General features: G+C 43.0%; 1 protein-coding gene across 5 annotated transcripts in view; it reads left to right on the top strand.

Annotated features, from left to right (window-relative positions):
* The window catches only part of EIF4ENIF1 (eukaryotic translation initiation factor 4E nuclear import factor 1), a 60,100-nt gene that overhangs the window by 13,889 nt on the left and 24,663 nt on the right, over positions 1-21,548 (top strand). For 3 of the 5 annotated variants that reach the window (XM_089653268.1, XM_089653271.1, XM_089653269.1), the window contains 7 exons: positions 873-1,039; positions 1,760-1,895; positions 7,433-7,609; positions 11,582-11,814; positions 12,268-12,342; positions 12,438-12,618; positions 18,329-18,408. In XM_089653268.1, coding sequence (XP_089509394.1) covers positions 873-1,039; positions 1,760-1,895; positions 7,433-7,609; positions 11,582-11,814; positions 12,268-12,342; positions 12,438-12,618; positions 18,329-18,408 — 1,049 coding nt within the window. Of the gene's footprint in view, positions 1-872; positions 1,040-1,759; positions 1,896-7,432; positions 7,610-11,581; positions 11,815-12,267; positions 12,343-12,437; positions 12,619-18,324; positions 18,409-21,548 lie in introns of all 5 variants that reach the window. The other 2 variants (XM_089653270.1, XM_089653272.1) reach the window with 2 other exon arrangements.

Consider the following 21,548-nt stretch of genomic DNA (forward strand, 5'->3'; position numbering starts at 1 on the left):
GAGCAGCCGCCCTGTAGCAGTATATCTGCTATAGGTCGGTAGCTAAGTGGTTAAAATGCTTTTCAACCCCAGCACAGATTTACAGGGCTAAAGTGCTATGTACTCTGGACTCTGAAGGGAATTTTATCAAGGGTTTTTAACTTAAGACTTCTTAGTCAAGTTTCCAAACTGTTGAAAGGTTAATAAGTTTGCAGAATCTGAGCTATTCCTGGATGTCTAGGGCCTCTTCTCATTCTGAAACTGTCTCTTACCATGTTTAGTTACAAGGTCTAGTTGTAATGGCCCTGGATAGACCAGTGTTTTGAAAGCCATTTCGTCTAGGCCTGGATGGAACTGGGGAATTTGTCAACTAAACTTGCTCTAGCCCATTCTGGACAATTATGGCATATCGTACCAGGTCCCAAATGTTCAGTGTATTGGCAGTTGTGGGAACTATGGTTGGGGGGGAGGAGAGGTCTGCTTCCTAATGTGACTTGTGATTTCCATAACAATATGCATAGTTTTGTAGCCCACTAGTTTCCTCCAGCTACTGTTATGAAATTTCTAACATGCCCAATCCAAAGCTTTTGCGTAATGAGTCCTCATAGTATTTACCAACTGATAAGTCCAAGTTGGTTTGAATCTAGTGAGAGCTTTAGTTGGAGCTCAGTATATTCTGGGGCTTTTTTTGTCAAGGAACTGAAATCTTGCTGGTAGCAATATCTCTAACATTTTAAAAACCTAGACTAGATATAATGTGATTATTTTTTTTTTTTTTATAATTTCAATATAACATACCCAGGAGAACTGTTCAGTTTAAACTGTCTTTGTTAACATGTCTTCTGCTTTTTCTAAACTGTATAAGGTTCATTATTTCATGGCCTTTTTCTCAGGAATTGAATGTAATGGTGGTGTCTTAGAAGAGGAAGCAGTTCCTATTCAAAGAGAATCGGCTGACCAGGAAGTGCCTCAAGAGGCTGTTCTCCCAGGACCAGCCCCAGGGGAGTTTGACTTTAATGAGTTCTTTAACCTGGATAAGTCTGTCCCTGGCTTGGCATCGGTAAGTGCTGTGGTGTAATGCTCACATTTGTATCTCTAAAAGCACCAAATCTTTGTGGGTATTGTAAGCCTCCATAATGTTGTCTTGGCATGCAATCTTTAAAGCTCTTCTAAGTAATACTTATTGCCTATCTTTTTTGTTTTAAACTGGTGATGGGTAGTCACAGTTTTGCACACAGAGGGTGTCTGATGGTTTTTGTTTTGTGTTTTTTTTTTTTTTTTTGTTTTTACCTGGCTTGATATATCACTGAAAGAACTGTTTGTTTTTTTTTTTGTTTCTTGCTGAATTGTGTAAGTCCACGTTAGACCGTGAGTCATCTTCTATAGGATGTGTATCTGAGGTTTCTGCCCTAGTTTGGGGGGTATCATTTTGTGAATCTATAGGTTGTCTTGTTTAGCTGGCCTAGGCAGGTTTGGCTCATGTTAATTTTGGTGAAATTCCTTGGCTCAGTGCTTTTGAGTTTTGGTAGTCCATGTTTTGTGTTGTGCAGCGTGATTTGGTTCTGTATTGCTATTGTGGTTTATTATACAAATTGCCTTCATATGAAGTAATGTGAATGGTGGGGCATTAAAATCTAAATGCTGGACTTCGGGTTCAAAGCTGGTATTCCAAAGCCACAAAGTGGTCCCTTCACCTACAAGTAAGTGTAACACCATTGGAACTCATGTCACACTCTCTACATGATCAATCACTTAGTCTGTGTATGTTCTGTTCCTGCAGATGATTGAGGATGTACTAGGAGAAGGATCAATGGCTTCCAGCAGATTTAGTAGATGGTTCTCCAGTAACAGCTATTCTGGGAGTCGATCCAGTAGCCTAAGGTCCACCCCTCATGAAGAACTGGAAAGGCTAGCAGGTAAACTGCTTTCAATATTTTCATTATCTGTTCTGCTAGTCTTTGGTATTTTGTCTTCAAGCCTACTGGGATTTGAAAAGTATTTGATTTGGTCAGTAGATTTGAAGCTTAAATAAATGTGGTATTGTAATAGTAAAATGCTACAGTGAGCGCTCTAAAATAAGCAGCTAAACATTCAAGGAAACCTTGTAAAATGCAGCGCTGACAAATGAAAGGTGCCAATGATACAAATGCACAAACAATATGGTAAAATGAAACGGAAATGCAATAAAGTTCTGTGAAGGTGCTCTCTGCGTTCCCAGTGCATATGGTAGAAATGCGCACTAACCAGAAGCGTATTCATAATAGGTGGTGTCTAATTATCCTGAAGATCCCCCTCTCTCTGGTCAGAATATGGACTGGAACTGGAGAAAATGAGGAAGAAGCGCCCTCGTGTGGTGAAGATGGGATCCAGAAAGCCAGGGATCCCCTTCCAGGGATGTGTAGATAGGAAATCCTTGATGGTAAAAAAAAACTTTCCCCTCTCTGGAGCTGGTGGATCACATCAGGGCTCTGAAAATTGAAAGGCTCCTCACAGGAAACCGAGGGAAATACTCATAGTGTAGTATAGAAGTTAAATATTAGAGCAAGTAAAGCAGGGATGCAATGAATCGCAGTGTCGGGTAAATACGAATGACTGACCATCCAGTATCTAAGATGGCGGCCGGGCCTCCACGTGGCACCGGCGGTGTTACGTCACGACGTCCTGGGCTCCACTGACGCGTTTCATGTGCACACACTTCTTCAGAGGTAGAGACGAAGAAGTAGAGACCTCTGAAGTGCGTGCGCACCAAACGTGTCAGCTGGAGCCCAGGACGTCGTGGCGTCACGTCGCTGGTGCCACGTTGGAGGCCTGGCAGCCATCTTAGATACTGGATGGTCAGTTATTCGTATTTACCTGACACTGCGATTCATTGCATCCCTGCTTTACTTGCTCTAATATTTAACTTATATACTACACTGAGTTTTTCCCTCGGTCTCCTGTGAGGAGCTTTTCAATTTTCAGAGCCCTGATGTGATCCACCAGCTCCAGAGAGGGGAAAGTTTTTTTTTTTTTTTTTTTTTTTTTTTTTACCATCAAGGATTTCCTATCTACACATCCCTGGAAGGGGATCTCTGGCTTTCTGGATCCCATCTTCACCACACGAGGGCGCTTCTTCATTTTCTCCAGTTCCAGTCCATATTCTGACCAGAGAGGGGGGGATCTTCAGGATAATGAAGACACCGCCTATTATGAATACGCTTCTGGTTAGTGCGCTTTTCTACCATATGCACTGGGAACGCAGAGAGCACCTTCACAGAACTTTATTGCATTTCCGTTTTTATTTTACTATATTGTTTGTGCATTTGTATCATTGGCACCTTTCATTTGTCAGCGCTGCATTTTACATTTTTATAATGTGGTATTGCTCACGTGCCAGTGAAGCAAGCACTTGGAGCTTTTAAGAGTTCCAAGTCACCACTGGGTTTATGCAAGAATCTTATTAGCCTTTCTCAGGTTACTTATGAAATATTTGCATTTCCCTCTAATTTCAGGCTTTCTATTCAGCTGGAGTTTTTTTCCTTTGTTGGGGGGTAGGGAGCTTTTAACTGGGTGCTCAACGGTAACATAACTTTTTGTAGTTTAGAAGCTTGTGGTTTTTTTTGTTTGTTTTTTGTTTTGTTTTTTTCTCTCCAATGAGCCTGTGTTTGTTGCAGTTTTTCATGCAGCTGAAGTCTTGTTTTCACACCACGTAAAGGGGTAAACCACGGTACTTCGCAAACGTGCCCATTCTGACAGCTGATTTTGACTGTTGTGCAGCTAAGCAAGCTCCGAGCACTGAAAGTTCAAATTTAACCAAAAAAAAATCTGCTCTGCAATTTTTGCATGGAGCATCCCTGATCTGATCTCTCACTGGCACTTCTGGCTCATCCCACCTGCTTGCTCAGGGGGCACTGGTGAGTGCTCGCTCCTGAGCTGCCACTGTGTCCCCAAGTGCAGCTTGCCATTGGCTTATGCTGCTGTCTCTGCCAATGAGGAGCGAGATATCTGGAAGAGCCACTGCTCTCATGCACATCGTTGCATCAAAATTGGACTCTGGTAAGTATAATTGGGGCTCAGGGAGGAGTTGCACACTGAAGTTTTTTTTGCCTTTAGTAACCTGAAGCCTTTAGAAACACTTTAAACACTGCAGATTTGAGCACATTTGGATCAAAATATTGACTGCATTGGTGGAGGTCCCTGAGCTCGCCTTCTGATAATGACTGTTTGTGCAAAGGTTTCACCAGAAGAGTATTCTGCTCTTCTGGGAAGAGTGGCCTTGAAGTGGAATGGGTGGTAGAAGTTCCTCCTCCTGTTCTGGTTGTAGAAAAATTGTTGTTCTGGTTTACCTGTAAAATCCTGTGGGTACATCACAGGACAAGGGTATCTTCATATCCGTTACAGTAGGGTTTTGCTGCCACCCTTAGGTGATTGGTCGGTTACTGGCAAAAAGACAGGAAATCCCTGTGTAACCCTCCCTTGGGCCTTCGGGAAGCTCAAAGAATCAGACTGAATAGCAGCAATGGGCTTCAGGTAATATCTGGTGGCATGAACCACATTCAAGGTGTAAAAAGCATTTTCCCCCCACTGTCTGAGTCTTTTGGATCGGAAGATGGCAAGTGTCCTGGTTGAGGTGAAATAAAGAAACCACTTTAAAAAGGATGGCTGAGGCAATGAAACAACCTTCTCACAGTGGAGCACTGGGAACTTTTCCTGAGTTCCTCTTGTATGAACAGTCAAAGAGCAGCCAGAAAAATAACCTTCCTTGTCAGACTAAAGGGATATCCTTGCATTGAATTCCCACTAAGTTAGTAGCCTTAACCGCTGGAACAATATGCACGACGACTCCTTGCACCAAGGAATGTGAAGCAATCGGCCTCTGGAAAAGTAACGCCAGGACCAAAATCTGACCCATGATTGCACTCGAGGCCAATCCCCGATCAACTCTTGATTACAGCCCACAAAAAACAAGGAAGGAGTCTGAGCCTCGCAAGGACTTTCCAGGTCCTGTGGTAAATCTTCCTTGCCTTTTTAAAATTAACTAATCAGACTCTCCTCTCTCAGGACCCTGGTTTTAACAGGCACGAGTGCATGGGTTTTTTTCCCAAGATGTCATGGCACAGTGTTCTGGGCCAGGCTGGGGCAATCACTCATCAGAGCACCTTCCACATGAATACTGCAAGCAGAATTTGTAAAGTCTGTCATAAATTGGAGAACTGATCCCACAGTATTTGAAGAGCAAATGCTTGGGGTCTCTAGTCCTGGATGTGGATCTGTCCAGCTCCCATTGAACCTAGATGTCAGAAGGTCCACATCATCTGGCAAACTCAAAGATACTGTGGTTCCCAACAGCGACAGGTTTAATGTGTTTACTCAAACATGTTCACGTTTCTGAAACTGAACACCAATGTCCTGCCCCATCTTTGATGCCAAGATTCAAGTTTCTTGGGATGCTGACATTCTGGATGGAATTTGTGTAGTCATTAGTTGCCTCTCTCTAGCAGTGTGACTCTGGCATCTGTGCATATCAAGGATGCTTATCTGCATATCCCAATATTTTCACATTGGATTCTTGCAACTCGTGGATTTTCAATTTTGTGGTCCTGCCGTTTTTTGGCCTGTCCACAGCTGACAGACTGTCCTGATAATGCACAACAGCCTGGTGTGCTGAGGTTAAGTTCTGGACAATCTCTCAATCCAGGGGACTTGGGCACTGCAGGAGAGATTTTTACCAATTAACATCCTGGAATTGAGGGAGATTTTTTTTTTTTTTTTTCTTCTTGCTCTGCTCAGTGCAGCTGGAAGGCCTCCCTGTAAGGGTTCAGTTAGACAATGCTAGTGGCATCAGGGAAGCACCACAGGTAATGACGATTTTAAGTGGATGTACTCTTGTCTTGGTGGCACTTCCTGTCCTGGCCCTGTCGGCTATCCACATTCTGACCTTGAAAACTGTCAGGTGGATCTTCTCTGCTGCTAACTACCAGGGGTGTTTGAGGAACTCTACAGAAGGTGCGGAACCCCAGATGTTCTGTTTGCAGTAGATGCTCTGACACTCTGGGATCATTTTTCCCTAACTTTTATTCCTTTTTTTATATTACAGCTTCTTCCTCTGCTTCATGAGGTTTGGTTGGAAGGCATCCTGCTGTCCTGGCTTGGCCCAGGAGAACATTGTAAACATGTTTGGTGACTTGTGGTACCCATCTGGAGTGACCCAATCTTCCATCCTTTAGTCACTGACTTTTAACTGTCTGTTGAAGCCAGGGTCTCGAGACGGGGATGTCAAGATTTGCCATTTTTACCTTACTAAAAGGTAGGAAGGCAGCTTCAGGGAAGATTTGCCATAGGACTTGGAAGGAGTTCTGGTGTTCCATCATGACAAGGTGGTTTTACATCCTTTTTTTCCTAAGATGGGTCTCTTCGCTCCATCTTAACCAGGACATTGTGTTGCCTTCTTTCTAACCCATACTTCAGATGCCAGCTGACGATGCACTTCTTATCTTGGATGTGGTGGTTCCTGCAGTCATGTTATCTGAAGTCGACTGCTGAAATTCTGGTTCCCTCTTTGTGTTTCTGAAGGGTCATGCAGCTTCCAAATGTGCCATTCCTCAATGCGTGCGCCAGTTTCTCAAGCTTATGGCTTAAAGGGCAAGGTTCCACAGCTCTGTGACTCATTCTTCTAGGAGTGTTGGTGCTTCCTGGGTAATTAACCATGCTCAGAGTTATAACTCTTCTACCTCTCCTTCAGTTCATATTGTTACTACCAAGTGGGTGTTCAAACCTCCTGAGGCTGTGACATTTGGTTAGTCTTGTAGGCGGCTGTGTGAGGTTTGGGTCTGTTGGCTTGTTGCCTTCTCCACTTATTCAGTGCTTTGGAACATCCCTATCGTAATGGATATGGAAATATCTTGTGTCCTGAGATGTACAATTAGGAAAATGGGATTTTTGGTTTTCCTATAAATTCCTTGAACATCACAGAACACAGCGATCCCTCTCCTTTTGCTCATGGTTTGCTAAAGAAAAACTGAGGGCATGTCTGGAGGGGGTGCGGGGTGTTTGTGTGTGCCCCCCCCCCCTTGCCCCCATCATAATGGATTTTGAAGATGTCCTGTGATCATGGAAAGAATTTTTACAGGTAAACCAAAAATCCAATCCTTCTATATGTAATGACCTCCTAGGAAAACGTGGGAAGCGCATACAGTTTAATTGGCTCTTTGTAAAGAGAAAAGGCAGGACACGTGCACAGTGCTAGAACTAGGGAAGAAATTGATAAAGAAAAAGGGGTTGTAATAAGGGGCAGTGCTGCCCAGGGAGAACACAAGCATGAAGATGGTGATGTTTAAATTTGAGAATTTGTTTCTCAATCTGCTCAAATTTTATGTTCATCTAATGTGTAATGAAGTCTAGCCATTATGAGCTTTATTACAGAAAATATGCATTTTAAGGGATGTGAGCTCACACTATTGTCTTTTGGATACAGGCTTGGAACAAGTTATTCCCTCTCTTGGACAGAATTCTGGAAATTATTTTGCTCCTATTCAATTTGAAGAAAATGCTGACAAAGTTGATATCTTAGAGATGTTTCAGAAAGCCAAATTGGATTTAAAGCCTTTGTTGTCAAACCTTACAGCAAACAAGGAAAAGTTACGGGAGAGCAGTAAGTTTAAATTGGTGAAAGGCTGACAAATTTGTTGGGTGGGGGTGGACAGGTGCATGGTTTTCCTGAAGGTCATTGGTGATCAGAGCAGTCAGTGAGAGCATTTGGTTAATATCTCCCATTTATTGAATACTGAGCACTTTGATTCTGGCATAAAACTTATGGCATAAAGTTAGTTTTCCCCTATACTAGGGGGAAATTCTTTAAACATTATGCTGTGTTCTCTGGATTTTTACTGCTATATGGAATCCTTTTTTTCTTCCACTGAGGGACAAAGGAATCTGGAAACTGTCAGATTATACTTTTACTAGAGGAGGCTGGGACCGAAACTTTTAATCCACCCCATATATACCCCTTTCCTTCTACCCAGCATCCCATAGTTGTTTGCTAGTGTCCTTGGTTGAATACTTTTTTCTTAAGCTATGCTTTTTTTGCTAGCATTCTCCCTTTTGCGGGTTTCAATCAAGATTTTCTTGCTTTTTTTTTTTTTTTTTTTTTTTTTTTTTTTCATAGCTGCTATCTGGATTAGTATTTCTTTAGCATTTCTGCTGGACTGGATGTGCAGGGCTAGCCTTCTAGGACTGGGCTTTTGCATTGTTGTGCTTTTTCGAATTTTTTGTGTACTGTTTGGTATCTGAGTGCTTCTCAGGGTAGTTGCACAGCCCCAGGCCTGGAACTGTCTTTGGGGACTTGGTTGGTGAGTAAGTTCAAGCAGGTTATAACACGGAGCTGTGTCTGTGTCCGGGAGAAAAATGGATAAAGTGTCATTCTACTGTGACCAGCCAATGAGGCTGCATAACCCCTGACCCTCTGGACAGTGCTGATTGGCCCTGATCCCATGTACCCTCCCAAAGAAAACTCTCTAACTACACATACCAAACGGAGCAAGTGCAGTGTGACTTCTAGGGCTCTGTATTATCAGCAGATGGTTTCGGGACAGTAAAAGGAGGATCAGAGAAGACTGGATCAAACAGCCTTTTTACATAATGTGGAGGATTAACCCCTTAGGTTCCACAGTGAGTGTAACGTGCATGCTTTAGTGCATATACAGACTTTTTAAAGGGGGGGGGGGGAACAAAACTTTGCTAATCAGTGTACATGATGTCAGCAGGGGATCCAGGAGTTAACAGATGGGGGGGCGCAGAAGAGAACTTTATAAGGAGGCCAGTCGAGCACAGTACAGGGGAGCCTGGAGGAAACCGTACTAGAGGACACAATACTAGGGTCTGTAGCAGTTTTCCTCATGCAGAGTAGCTTAGGAAAGCTGCTGGATCATATCTGGCACACTGATCCCCCACTCCTCTCTCTTGTCCTTCCCGAGTTATATTACATACAGGCACCTGGCTGGGATCGGCACAGATGTTAGTCTCACCGTTTTACTGAGAGGAAGCAAACGTTTACTGATCAGACTATAGGTAAACATTATGCTCTGATGGTGGAGAACATCAGTAGGGTGTTTATAAAGATAAATTCAGATTTACTTTTACCTGTCAATTAAGCCTGTGAAGAGATCAAACTATCTATGGTATCCCAGCGATCGCCCAACTGTCGGAGATGCAAGATGGAACCCACAAGCAAACTAATTTTAACCTCTGCCCTGCAGTGACTCCTAGTGGCAGAAATTCAGATTTCTCTTGTCCGAGGACTGCATTGAGTACTGTACAGTGTTACTCTAATTGTATTCCAGAATTTGCTTGTCTTTAGCTAAGAATTTTACGTAAAGTCTCATCTTTGATTAAGGTCTTCACTTTTTTTTTTTTTTTTTTTTTCCCTACCAGTCTTGTGGGTAATTGGCTATCAGCACTTTGGAATATCTGGGTACGAACACCCTAAACACTCTTCTGCCTCTTCACCCCCTGATTAACTTCTGTTGCTAAAAACCCATTTTGAAGAAGGAAAGGGGGGTTCTGACTTTAGCAGAGTCACCACATGCTGTCTACTGTGGATGCCTTGGTTGAAGCAATAGTCTAGTTTCTGCGTAGAGCTACCTAGTAGAGGGTTTGTGTGTGGTGTGTGGTTTTTTTTTTTTTTGTTTTTTTTTTTTGTTTTTTTTTTTTTGACAATTTTTTTTTGACAATTTTTGATTGCTCATGGCAGACTGGGCTGGCGTAATCTATGGTGCAGTTTCTCTCTATCTCCTCATCCATCCTTATTTTGCCCCCCCCCAAAAAAAAAATCACCCAGGTCCAGTAGCTTTTGCTGCAAAAATACAGGTTTTGCCTTCAGCACTGCTCTCCTATGTGGACCTGGTCAGCAGAACGCCTTTGTCAAATGTTCCTTTTGCGCATGCCCTTCAAAGGCATACTACTCCCTTGAGGAATACATGGAGGTGGGTCATAGCCGTTTTCTACTTAACTATCCTATCTCACCACCTTGTTCTATGGGCCTCTCCTGCCACGTGGACAACTTGTTTATCTCCTGAGGGAATCTTGTACTATAGCTCCTTGTGAGGGGGAGGGGGAAGGGTGAGTGATGTCTTGTCCCACCTTTTTTGTACCGACACCCTGAGCTTTTAGTCTCTCCTTTAGAGAGGTGCACTCAAGGACAGAGGTCTGCAGGGGGGTGTGTGGTTTTTGTTTTCTCTAGATGTTTTAAAAAATCCTGCAGTGACACTGTCTATGCAATGAATCATGCCTCACGATGCTCTCTAGAACCTCTTTACTGCAGTAACCAGCCTCCTGTAGATAGACTGATTATCAAGTCTACTGCAACAGAGTGACTTGTCTGCTATAGACATAACATGTTCATTGGAAATCTAAAAGCAACTGTAATGGGTTTCAGTTTTATTTCCCATCTCTCCATACTTGAATGTGGTTAACATGGATGGAACTCCATCATTTAGACCCCCCCATGGTAATTCTTTGACCATAGGCACGAACACTGATCTCCCTTTTGGGGGGGGGGGGGGTTATGGCTGGAGCCTCATAGTAGAATAGGGTTACATGGGTACACTGGGGGAGTGGTTCCCAGCAAAGCTTTTGCTAGTGTCTAACCACCTGAAGGTAGGTGTATAAACCCATGGTCTAAGAATCTGCTTATAAATGTGCTTTTATTTTAAATCCGGAGCCTGTAAAGCATTGCATCCTCATGTGTGCAATGGCAGGCTCCCACACTGTCAGTACAGCTATCTGCCTGTACCTTCATATGGGCGGACAGTTACTGAAGTCCAGGAAGATCACCAGCACCCTTGCAGTTAATTGAAAACTACGAACTGTCTGCAGCGTCTATATTTGTATTGTGACAGCAGGTCCTGGGCGAGGATCCCCCTGTCCACTTTAGTTTGGAACGTGAAAGCACCCCTTTCAACTTTTGCTCCATGAGGATTGCACAGAATACTGCCATCGATTCATCCCTGCTACTTTGCTGCCTGGATCTTAACAGTGCTACTTTTCACTTTCCAAACTAAAGGAACATTACACATTCATGGCCACAGGGGCTGTCAAACTACTGCTCTCCAGGAAGCTAATAACCTAAAGGAGTTGCCTGAAGCTACTGCTGACATTACTACCATAGTTTAACTAGCACAATAGTTTGTTTTGGGTTGGGAGTCTGCTGTAATTTGGATATGGAATTTACAAATTCCTGTTTTTGAGGACCTGTGCTTGGGCTGAACCTGTTTTGCTTAAGTGCACATGTTTTTATGTACTTTAAAGAATCACAGACCTAGAACAAATGTGCCGATTTAGAGTGAAGCTGATTCTTAATCTACATACTTGAGGTCAGTGACTTGAGTATTTTGAAGTACATTAATAGGTGTGATACGCAGGGAATTTTGTGTTTTTAGAAGGAAGTATTTTTCAGTGGCACCTTCTATATTACTCAATGAACACCAAGCTTGGGGTCTTTTTTTTTTTTTTTTTTTTTTTTTTTTTTTTTTTTCTTGTAGTAGGTTGTAACATGAGCTACTCCTAAGAAATCTTGGTTTTTTTTTATGAATTTTTATATATTAATTTTTTTTTTTTTCCAATGTAGCACATTCAGGGGTGGCATTGTCAGTGGAACAGGTTGAAGCTGGACTTAAAGGTTTGAAAGTAGAACAAGAGAACAAGATTGCAACTCCTTTTATGGCTGAACAATTGGAGGAGGCATTGACTGCTATGACTGGCCCAAGGAAAATACAGAAGGATGGTGATATGTCTGCTTTTAACAAACTTGTTAGCAGCATGAAGGCAAGTGGGACGCTGCCTTCTCAACCCAAAGTCAATGTAAGTATTTGCACCACCAAAGTTTCAGAAGGTGACTGAGCGACCTTGTAGGTGTTTGAGAAAGATTTGTCATAGCTCCTTGTATACAGCCTTGAAGTAAGGCACTGTCTGCTTAATTCTATGCACCTCTTATTAGTGTTGACACTTTGAGGTATTTCTTGGACGTATCTTTAGTAAATGTTTAAATCTTTTACTTGAATTTGCTCGGTCAGCTTGTTTGTGGTGTTGCTAAGGAGGGCTTTGACATTGATATGGCATTTATACCTCTCCTGTTAATGTGACATATCTTGCCTGGTTTATGAAAAATCCCCCCCTCCTCCCCCTTATGTATTGGTGTGCACTTTTTTTTAAAGGGATGTCACTCTGGGTGCAGTTGGTGGATAATTGGACTGCAACTTTAAATCCACAGTATATTTTAATCTTGCCATTTTAACTTCTTTTGATTCTCTTTAGCGGACCCTAGATGGCCATTTGATATCTTCCTCTGATGTTGCTGGTCAGTCTCCTCTTCAGAGAAATATTCTTCAGGTATAGTGTTTCAGTGTGTTTATATTTTCTGAATTCAACCAGACTTGCTAGTCATTGGTGATTTGATGGTTAAATGCTTTCCTTGTTCTGGACAGGAGCTTCTTGGCCCTCCAATACCCGATCCGTCCTCTAGTGTCCTCAACAATGTTTTGGGAACACTGGATCCTACAGTGTCTATGCTACGGCAACGGACACCTTCTCCTCAGATGCCACAAGTGTTCCCCACACGTGCCTCCTCTGCAGACTACCTTCGAAATAGAGTACCTTCTCCACTAGGCAAGTGTATTGTGGTGTTTTTTTTTTTTTGTTTTTGTTTTTTTTTTTCGTTTTTTTTTTTCTCTATCTACAGTCAGTACCCCATAATGACAAGGTCAAAACAGAAATTTTGGTTGCATTTGTTACCTGATATTTGCGCAACTGTTAAACACACATTTTCAGGAAATAATAAATATTATGTATTTTTAGTGCAAACGCAATATAAATGTTTTGGTCAAAACACGTTTCAACGAGTAAATAAAAAATAAAAAAAAAATTCCAATTCTTAGCCCTTTCACGCGTGTTTAAAAAAAAATTCTTTCAGGCTTGAAGATTGGACAACCGCCGCCCCAAACATGATTTCTGAAAGCAGACACCCTAGAGAATAAAATAGTGGTAGTTTCAATTTATGCCGCACGATATTACCACAAATGTCTAGGAAACACAATTTCAGTAAAAAAACACACTAAAGTGAATTTTAGGGCAAACGAATGCAATAAGTTAACCAAATTTTTTTTTTAATTAAATGTAAAAGATGAGGTGGTGCCCTCATACCCAACATACCAAACCTTAAATTGTGTGCGCCTATGGAAAGTGACAGCTGTGGCCCAGAAGTGACATAGTTCACGCCACCTTCTAGGACCAGCACCCACAGATGGGGCCTGGTTACTTGACGAGCTGTGGAAGCGATTGGGCAGCAGCAGAGTGCCTGGCTGCTTCCACCTGATGGGTAGGTGTCTGCCTGTCGGTATTATACACAATCCCAGTGGCTACAATGTACTGGCCTGGCAGCAAAAGTTAAAATTGTGTGCCCATGATATTGGGTGACACTTTAAAAGCCTTTACAGCTCATCAGTTTGGAATGGATTAGGAGCTCTTCTGCTAGAATTATTATTTTCAATCTGGCGTTTGCAGTGATGTTTATAAACCCCTATGTCAGCTATCACTAAATGGCGGTCCGCAAACGGCCCCAGCAGTGCTGCTTCCCAACCCGCAATGATAGATCTGCCGCTGAGCAAGGTGGTTATCATGGCAACATGACATAACATGTGCCGCTCCCCATTCAGCTCACTGTCTCTGGCTCCCTGCCTGTACAGCAAGGATCCCGGCACAGCTCCTGTCTGCCCTCAAGGTAGGGTGTAGTCTTACAGGGACACTCTGAACACATTGAATGTTAAGGGGCAAGCTAATGGGCACAACTTAGAATGTGCCCATCAGAGTGACCCTTAATATGCATGTGCCCATCAGAGTGACCCTTAATATGCATGTGCCCATCAGAGTGACCCTTAATATGCATGTGCCCATCAGAGTGACCCTTAATATGCATGTGCCCATCAGAGTGACCCTTAATATGCATGTGCCCATCAGAGTGACCCTTAATATGCATGTGCCCATCAGAGTGACCCTTAATATGCATGTGCCCATCAGAGTGACCCTTAATATGCATGTGCCCATCAGAGTGACCCTTAATATGCATGTGCCCATCAGAGTGACCCTTAATATGCATGTGCCCATCAGAGTGACCCTTAATATGCATGTGCCCATCAGAGTGACCCTTAATATGCATGTGCCCATCAGAGTGACCCTTAATATGCATGTGCCCATCAGAGTGACCCTTAATATGCATGTGCCCATCAGAGTGACCCTTAATATGCATGTGCCCATCAGAGTGACCCTTAATATGCATGTGCCCATCAGAGTGACCCTTAATATGCATGTGCCCATCAGAGTGACCCTTAATATGCATGTGCCCATCAGAGTGACCCTTAATATGCATGTGCCCATCAGAGTGACCCTTAATATGCATGTGCCCATCAGAGTGACCCTTAATATGCATGTGCCCATCAGAGTGACCCTTAATATGCATGTGCCCATCAGAGTGACCCTTAATATGCATGTGCCCATCAGAGTGACCCTTAATATGCATGTGCCCATCAGAGTGACCCTTAATATGCATGTGCCCATCAGAGTGACCCTTAATATGCATGTGCCCATCAGAGTGACCCTTAATATGCATGTGCCCATCAGAGTGACCCTTAATATGCATGTGCCCATCAGAGTGACCCTTAATATGCATGTGCCCATCAGAGTGACCCTTAATATGCATGTGCCCATCAGAGTGACCCTTAATATGCATGTGCCCATCAGAGTGACCCTTAATATGCATGTGCCCATCAGAGTGACCCTTAATATGCATGTGCCCATCAGAGTGACCCTTAATATGCATGTGCCCATCAGAGTGACCCTTAATATGCATGTGCCCATCAGAGTGACCCTTAATATGCATGTGCCCATCAGAGTGACCCTTAATATGCATGTGCCCATCAGAGTGACCCTTAATATGCATGTGCCCATCAGAGTGACCCTTAATATGCATGTGCCCATCAGAGTGACCCTTAATATGCATGTGCCCATCAGAGTGACCCTTAATATGCATGTGCCCATCAGAGTGACCCTTAATATGCATGTGCCCATCAGAGTGACCCTTAATATGCATGTGCCCATCAGAGTGACCCTTAATATGCATGTGCCCATCAGAGTGACCCTTAATATGCATGTGCCCATCAGAGTGACCCTTAATATGCATGTGCCCATCAGAGTGACCCTTAATATGCATGTGCCCATCAGAGTGACCCTTAATATGCATGTGCCCATCAGAGTGACCCTTAATATGCATGTGCCCATCAGAGTGACCCTTAATATGCATGTGCCCATCAGAGTGACCCTTAATATGCATGTGCCCATCAGAGTGACCCTTAATATGCATGTGCCCATCAGAGTGACCCTTAATATGCATGTGCCCATCAGAGTGACCCTTAATATGCATGTGCCCATCAGAGTGACCCTTAATATGCATGTGCCCATCAGAGTGACCCTTAATATGCATGTGCCCATCAGAGTGACCCTTAATATGCATGTGCCCATCAGAGTGACCCTTAATATGCATGTGCCCATCAGAGTGACCCTTAATATGCATGTGCCCATCAGAGTGACCCTTAATATGCATGTGCCCATCAGAGTGACCCTTAATATGCATGTGCCCATCAGAGTGACCCTTAATATGCATGTGCCCATCAGAGTGACCCTTAATATGCATGTGCCCATCAGAGTGACCCTTAATATGCATGTGCCCATCAGAGTGACCCTTAATATGCATGTGCCCATCAGAGTGACCCTTAGGGGGGGCATACTGTGGGAAGGGGCACTCTGATGGGGGAAATATGATAGAAACTGGTACTTGAGTGTAAGGGGGAATGCTGACGGGAATACCTGATGTAAAGGAGCACTCTGATGGCGGCACCTAATGTAAAGGGGCATACCCTATTCGGACCTCGGCCAGAAGAAAATTTTCGTGACTGGAGCTCCTTTTGAATTTTAATTCAATACCCCTATGTGATAACATTGCGTAGGTGACAGGTGTTCTTTATGAATACATTTAGTGGTCTAATAGACCCGAATGTCTCCCCTGCCCTTAATACCATCTAACCAAGCACAGATTGGCTTGGTTAGATGTCTTCCCTGGCTGTCCTGGCCTGGAAATGCTGCATCTGAAACTAGAAATGATATAAATTCCGGTTTCATTGTTTACATGTGAGATTGAGGCATGGATTTGCCTTGGTCTCGCAAAGCTGTTCCTCCAATCGCCAGCAGTTGTGTTTCCAGGCTCTTGAAAGAGCGGGAGAGCCCAGGAGCCATGGGAGGTGGGGACTTTCAAGCCCGTTAAACAAAGCCCACACAAGCTGATGGCTGCTATGAGCTTGTGATTAAGGCTGGGTTCACATGTGCGGGTGGCGCCGCTGCGGATCTGCACAAAAATCTGTGTAGCCTCACCACCCACACAGAAGAATGCGGACCCGCGGGTGGGTGCCATTATCTGGAATGCACGCTGCCCACACTGGAAATCGCAACCGCACTGGGAACCAAGGTTCCCGTGCGGGCTGTGGTTTCCAAAGAAGTGCAGGGACTTCTTCCCTGCGTGACAAATGAATGGGCTCTCGTGGCCGCGTATGTGATCCAGGGCTTAAGGTTCACTCTTTGGGATGTACATTGTGTATGCCCAAAGAGCACAAGTGGTTCAATTGGTTGGCCATGATTTGGAAAGGCACACACCTCTCTACTATATCAGAGCAAAAGCCATGAGGTCAAAGGAACTGCCTGCAGAGCTCAGAGATGGGATTGTTGTAAGGCACAGACCTGGGGAAGGCTACAAAATTCTGCTTTTATACATTTTGCAAACATTTCTAAAATTTGGTTTTCATTTGGTCATTACGGGGTACGGAATGTAGATTAATAGGGAAAAACAATGAATTTTAAACAACTCCTAGTAGCGGGCTATAACATAACAAAATTGAAAAGCGTGAAGGGAGTCTGAAATTATTTTATGAATGCACTGTATATTTCTGGTCACTTTGGTATGTTTAAAGGTGCACTCTATGGGGGGTTGATCGGGTCATTTGAGGTAGCAATAAGACCAGGGCTATTTTGCTACTGTTTGTTTGTTTTACATGTAAAAATCTGTGTGTGGGGGGGTTTTTTTTTTTTTTTTTACTTAGAACCTATATCTCTCACGAGAGATGCATACATCAATAGAAAAAAGTGAGTGCTCAGAGCAGCTACCACAAAAGTTACTTTTTTTCAAATGTCACTTTTTAATGACTTAATGCTCAAACACAAAATACCCAATTGTTTTGGTGAAAAAAAAGTTATTAGAAGTAAAGACTCGGCATGTCACGCTTCAAAATTTGGCACACGTGTGGTATGGTGCCAAACCTACTTAACGAATCTCCATAGGTGACTTTTTTTTTTTTTTATTTAAGTCCTTTACAGGTTTAGAGTTGCACAGGTTGTCTGGAGCTAGAATTGGTGCTATTGCTATAACGTTCGTGGTGATGTGATCGCATGTGCGACCTATGTATGCAATCGTGTGTGTGTGTGTGTGTGTGTGTGTGTGTGTGTGAGCGAGCACAGTAGGGACGGGGGACACTTTTAAAATGTTTTTTTTGTTTGTTTTTTTTTTGGGTATTGAGCACCGGTCAAGTTTACTGCTGTCTGTGTCCCCAGTAGTGAGATTTATCCTCTGTCCCGTTTACCGTTTATGGAGGCTCTGTTCACACTTGTGCGACTTGTCATGTGACTTTGGACACAGTCCCATGACAAGTTGCAGCCCATGGTCTTCAATGGCCCCCTTTTGGTTCTATGCAACTTAGTCAAAGCAACTTTGAAAAGGTTCCTGCAATGCTTTGATGCGACTTGAGTGCCAGAGTGTAGTGTCTCACTGGAAATTTTGCCACTTTGGAATCAAGTGTGAACAGAACCTGAAAGGTTTTAAAAAAAAAAAAAAAAAAAAAAAATCCCAAATTTTGAGTTGCCCCCAGAAACGTAATAGTGTTTATCTTCCAATGGGGATAATATAAAGGATTTTGTGTTGGCAAGAGACAGGAAGTAAAGATCACTCCATTGGGGCACAAAAAACTTATAGGGGTTATAACCCCCCCTTACTCTATCCAAAATCAAGAAAAAAAAAATTGCCTCTAGTTCTACTTCCAATTTAATATTTGGCTTCCAAATTCTGGCTGAGATTGAGTTGTTCAGGGGCCAACAGAACAAAGATATATGTAGATGGACCTAGTTCTCCTTCAGCCAGGTATGGAGGGTTACCTTGCAGTCTGCATCCCTTAGAACATGATCCACCTGTGTATTAAGTCATTCACTTTTATTTCCCCCTACGCAGGTTTTCCTTCTAGTCCTCAACTTCTAGGAGAACCGTTTCCCACTGGAATATCTAAAGCTGACAGCCCAGTCATGGCACAGGTAAAGCCTTGCGTCTCACACATGCTATACCTAGTGTTTTTCAGCTCTTCATCCTATAGTAAATGCATGCATTTGGGGGGGAAGCTGTAAGACCACTTTTTTTTTTTTTTTTTTCTTTCCTATAATGCTGGTATCTGACTCCAATCTTTCCTCTTGCAGTGCTACAACCTCTGCTAGAGCTTTTCAGCATTTTGAAATCTTCAGAATGCAAATAGCCCCCCACCCTGGGGGTCTTTGGTTTCTCTGCAGATCTTGTGTGAACCTTTGTTTCCCAAAAATGCACCCCTAATTGGGCAGAGGTGGACTTGAGACCCCTTTCATACAGGGTGGACTCTGACTGCAATCAGCTTGCTCTGCAGGGCAATTGTGCGCTGAACGGGTGGACGATAGGTCCGCATCCACTGTGCTTATGCAGAGTACGCACCACTTGATCTCCTTTTGTGGGCAGTTGGGTGTAAATGGAGAGGCAGTCTGTGTACATCTGACTGCCATCCAATCTGAAGGAGAACCATCTGCCAGTTTTTGGCAGATGGGATTGGATGAAGGGCAGTGTAATAGGACACGCCAGTTTACACCTGCCACTCCATAGAGGAGGATGGAGGTTCCAAAAGCTTAACAGGAGGACCCGATTGAAACATCTGTGTGACGGGCCTTTATTTGCTCTTGATCGGTCACTGTGGTCAGTAGGCCAAGAGGGCACTGTATGCAAACCTTGCATACATCAGCAGGGACGGCCTGTAGCACTTCCAGTCAGTGCAGGTTTCTGGGGGCAATTATCTTAATACAGTGTACTAGGTGAATTTGGCAGTGTGGCGCTCGCAAACCTGATGTTACCACTTCTGAAATCCTCTTTTCCTAAAGTTGCTGGTTTTGAGTCTTGGCTACCAAAAAAATCCGTAGTGCTGTCCAGTGCACCCTGGCATTTGCTTACAGCTACTGGCATGGCTGTTTGAAACCCAGGTCCTGAGCGATGGTGGTTTCTGGCTCTGTGATCCCTACCGTTCTCAAGGCTAGAAAGTCTACCTATAGATGGGTGTACTGTAGTACACAGGAAGTGGTTTATTCGCCTGGAGGAATGCTTGAAAATTGAGAAACAGCAAAAAAAAATTGACTAGTTATGGACTCAACCAGAATAGGGGATTTGTATATATGTAAATACTAACGGGTAATAATTCAAAAGGATTGAATGAATTATTACCCTTTTTTTAGTATTTACATATATACAAATCGCCTATTCTGGTTTAGTGCATAACTAGTCCAATTTTTTTTTTTTATTTATTTATTTTTTTTTTGTAGTTTCTCAGTAGTTTTTGTCTAGGGACTCCCGAGTTCATTCCCCCCTCCTCCCCCCCTCCTCTCTCTATTTAGGTATCTTGAGGCTTCTCTTGGCGGTCTTGTAAATTTAATTCCCAAACCGCATATCATGGGGTGCATTTTTGTTTTTCTCCATTCTGGTGTGGAAATGTTTCTGGCTTGCAATACCATTAAGAAACAGATTTCAACCTTCAATATCTTATTTTAGATACCTATTGTGTCTCGGCTTACATTGCAAAAGCTACTGTGAGCAGGAGCCTACCTGCTCTCAGTCCTTTTATTGAAGAAAAAAAAAATTACTTTTACAAACCTCTTTAAAAGATGTTTTACTTGCCTGTTCTATTGCCAGAGCAGCCCCGAACCACCTCTTCTGGGGTCCACACACCGGTGCTCTGCAGGCTACCTCTTCATGTGCCGCTGCTTCCTATGGTGGCACACGTGCAGACCTGCTCATGAGCTAGGCTGTGTGTGTCCATAGACGCAGAGTGCAGCTTGGCTTCTGTCTCACAGGATTTGACTTCACCCCCCCCCCGTTTTCAGTTGTGCCCCTCATCCTCATTGAAAGCTGTCCCTATTGGGCTTGTCCCATTCCTGTACTGCTCAGCCTCGGTACCAGCAGCACGGCTTCTCTCCCCCTCCAACACACAGCTCAGATTGATTCTCTTACAGACACCTTTTATCTGCACACTGCTATGCTGCACATTTTTATCTGGGAACTTCACATGTCAGAACTGCAGCATAGCACGCGCTACACAGCTTGCAGATAAAGGCTAGCTACAATCCCTGGCAAAAAGTATGGAATCACCACTCTTGGAAAATGTTCATTCAATTGTTTAATAGTGTAGAAAAAAAAAAAATATTCAGACAAGCCTCATAACAATTTTTCATTTTAACATTCCAAACTTCTTTTGCCCTATAGCAAGATGCATTAACCTGTAAAATGTCATCACCAAACATACTTTCAATTGATGGAATAAGAAAAGTGTCAAAAATCTCATAAACATGCAACCCCATGTCATCAGTGATTGTAGAAATTTGCATGCTTTCTTCAGGCAGTTGTCTTTATACATTTCTTTGGAATGGCACCAAACAAACGTTCTAGCATAATCACCCTGCCCAATGCAGATTTATTATTCATCACTGAATATCATCTTCATCCAGTCATCTACAGTCCATGATTGTTTTTCTTTAGCACACTGTAACCTTGTTTTTCTGTTTAGGCTGTTTGGTTTTTCGTTTTGGCTTTCTGTATCTAAATCCAGTTTCCTTTAGGTGATGTCTTAGTTTGGTCAGACATTGACTCCAGTTTCTGCCCATTTGTTCCTAATTTGTTTTGTTGTGCATTTTCTGTTTTCAAGGCATATTGCTTTAAGTTGTCTAGCTTGACGCTTTGATGTCTTCCTTTGGTCTACCAGTAGGCTTCCCTTTTACAACCTTCCCATTTTATTTGTACTTGGTCCAGATTTTAGACATAGCTGACTGGGGAAAAAGCAACATCTTTTGCTACATTCTGTGGTTTACCACCTTGAAGTTTTATAATCTTCTTTGTTTCAACTTTTGTATTTCAATGGTTTTTATTAATTTATAAACCTTTCAAGAAGATGTGAGCAAAAAGACACGCCCACGCAGCAGCTATCAGTTGCACATAAAAAGTAAAGAAAACAGTGCTCTAACACACAGTAAAAGGTGTGCCCATGCAGGGGCTATCAATTGCACATAGATTGCCAAAACAGTGATATAACACTGACCATAGCTCAAACCAAAGGCAGCTATCCACCGCCTCACAAAAGACAAATAAAAATAGAAAGGAAAGAGGAATAGAAAAG

Source organism: Staurois parvus, unplaced genomic scaffold (genome assembly GCF_062004578.1).
Source record: "Staurois parvus isolate SC_StPar_1 unplaced genomic scaffold, SC_StPar_1.0 ptg000704l, whole genome shotgun sequence".
Classification (NCBI taxonomy): Eukaryota; Metazoa; Chordata; class Amphibia; order Anura; family Ranidae; genus Staurois; species Staurois parvus.